General features: G+C 60.5%; 1 protein-coding gene across 1 annotated transcript in view; it reads left to right on the top strand.

The window, feature by feature from the left end:
- DNMT3A (DNA (cytosine-5-)-methyltransferase 3 alpha) overlaps positions 1 to 1,999 on the top strand; it is a 101,251-nt gene that overhangs the window by 81,080 nt on the left and 18,172 nt on the right. Inside the window, exons 9-12 of the mRNA XM_010840688.1 lie at positions 108 to 461; positions 678 to 834; positions 1,162 to 1,311; positions 1,434 to 1,478. Of these exons, the coding sequence (XP_010838990.1) occupies positions 108 to 461; positions 678 to 834; positions 1,162 to 1,311; positions 1,434 to 1,478 (706 nt within the window). The remainder of the gene's footprint in view (positions 1 to 107; positions 462 to 677; positions 835 to 1,161; positions 1,312 to 1,433; positions 1,479 to 1,999) is intronic.

Here is a 1,999-nt window from a genome sequence, read left to right as displayed (position 1 = left end):
CTCTGGTTTCAGCTGGGGGCATGGTTGGAGTGGGATCATAGGAGAGGGAGCTGTGTTCATCCCCACTCTGCGAATGTGTGGTTGGAAAAGTCCCCAGAGGTAATTAGGTTGCACTTGGAGAGCTCGGCTGCCTTCCAGGACCCTTAACCCAGCATGCCCTTCCACCTGCATCAGGTCCTCCCCGCATCTGGGGCTGGACTCTTCCTTTGCATTCTGTGATTACTTACTGGTGCATCCGGTCCTCTCGAGGGCAGAGGCGGGTCTTACTGTCCCCCACCCCCACCATGCCAGGCATGTGGTGGGTGCTCGATGAGCTTGGGAAGAGGTGCAAACGAGGCGGGTTGTGCCTCCAGGTGTGTGTGGAGAAGCTGATGCCGCTGAGCTCCTTCTGCAGTGCTTTCCACCAGGCCACCTACAACAAGCAGCCCATGTACCGCAAGGCTATCTACGAGGTCCTGCAGGTGAGTGCTCTTCCAAGGGGCTCAGCGGCGGGCGGGGGCGGGGGCGGGCTCCATCTGGGGGTTAGAGCCCAGGGTTAGGCTTGGGCAGAGGGTCCACTTGCGAGGCCCTTTGGCCTCCTCTCCTCACTCGCCCCCTTTCTGCACCTTCTCCCGCCTCTTGCCTGAGCCCACCTTCGCTACTCTCCTGACAGCCTACCCCACACGTGTTGCCCCCAGGTGGCCAGCAGTCGAGCGGGGAAGCTGTTTCCAATGTGCCATGACAGCGACGAGAGCGACACTGCCAAGGCCGTGGAGGTGCAGAACAAACAGATGATCGAGTGGGCCCTGGGAGGGTTCCAGCCCTCTGGCCCCAAGGGCCTGGAGCCCCCAGAAGGTACATGCAGGTGCACCAGCAACTCTGCGCCTGGGCTGGGGGAGCCATGCTTGGAGGGAGGGGGGCCTACAAGGTCTCTCTCCCATCACAGTGGCTCATGGGAATGCTACCGTCCCCGTCTCCCTGGGGTCAGGGTAGGGACAGGGCTGCTCTGGGACTCCGAATGACCTGTTCCCCATTGGCTTGCGGGCCCCAGAGAGTTGGGAGTAGGAACAAGTTAGGGACCAGGCTGTACCCCCTTGTTGTTGTAGGCAGATGTACAGGGGAGGGAGCTGGGGTTCCTTGTCAGCGGTAACCGTGGTCTCCTCACCTGCTTCCCTGATCCAGAGGAGAAGAACCCCTACAAAGAAGTTTACACAGACATGTGGGTTGAACCCGAGGCAGCTGCCTATGCGCCGCCCCCACCAGCCAAAAAGCCCCGAAAGAGCACAACGGAGAAGCCTAAGGTCAAGGAGATCATTGATGAGCGCACAAGAGGTAGTGGGCCTGCCTGTGGAGGGAGTGGCCCCTGGAGGGCGTGGTGGGGTGAGGCCGGCATTCAGAGGGGCGGGCGTGGCCCTTGAGGGCCCCTCTAATGCCGCGCTCTCCTCCCCTCCCAGAGCGGCTGGTGTACGAGGTACGGCAGAAGTGCCGGAACATCGAGGGTGAGTCCTGAGGGGCTGCCGGGTGTTGACTCTGGGAAGTCAGTTATCTGTTGTCCACGGGCCAGGCATGAGGGGCCGTGGGGTGGACATGAGGCCCACAGGGGGTGGCTGGCACAGAGCAGTAAGGTACCAGGGAACGTCCGCTGTCGTGGGCCAGGGGTACTTAGAGATGGCTCTGTCCTGTACCTCCCACCGTCTCCAGCCTGCTCGGCACACACCTGCCTTCCCAGTGCTACAATCTTCCCTGTCAGTGTTAGGGGCTAGTCATTAGGGTTGTTGGTCAGAGAAAGCGGCCTCTCTTGGATTTGCATGCGTGCTCAGTCGCTTTAGTCCTGTCCAACTCTTTGCAACCCCCTGGACTGTAGTCTGCCAAGGTCCTCTGTCCATGGGATTCTCCAGTCAAGAATACTGGAGTGGTTGCTGTGATCTCCTCCAGAGGATCTTCCCGACCCAAGAATTGAAGCCACATCTCCTGCATTGCAGGCGGATTCTTTACATGGGGCTTCCCTGGTGGCTCCGAG

This window comes from Bison bison, unplaced genomic scaffold (genome assembly GCF_000754665.1).
Source record: "Bison bison bison isolate TAMUID 2011002044 unplaced genomic scaffold, Bison_UMD1.0 scf7180017864145, whole genome shotgun sequence".
NCBI classification, from domain to species: Eukaryota; Metazoa; Chordata; class Mammalia; order Artiodactyla; family Bovidae; genus Bison; species Bison bison.
This window is presented reverse-complemented; position numbering and strand designations above follow the sequence as displayed.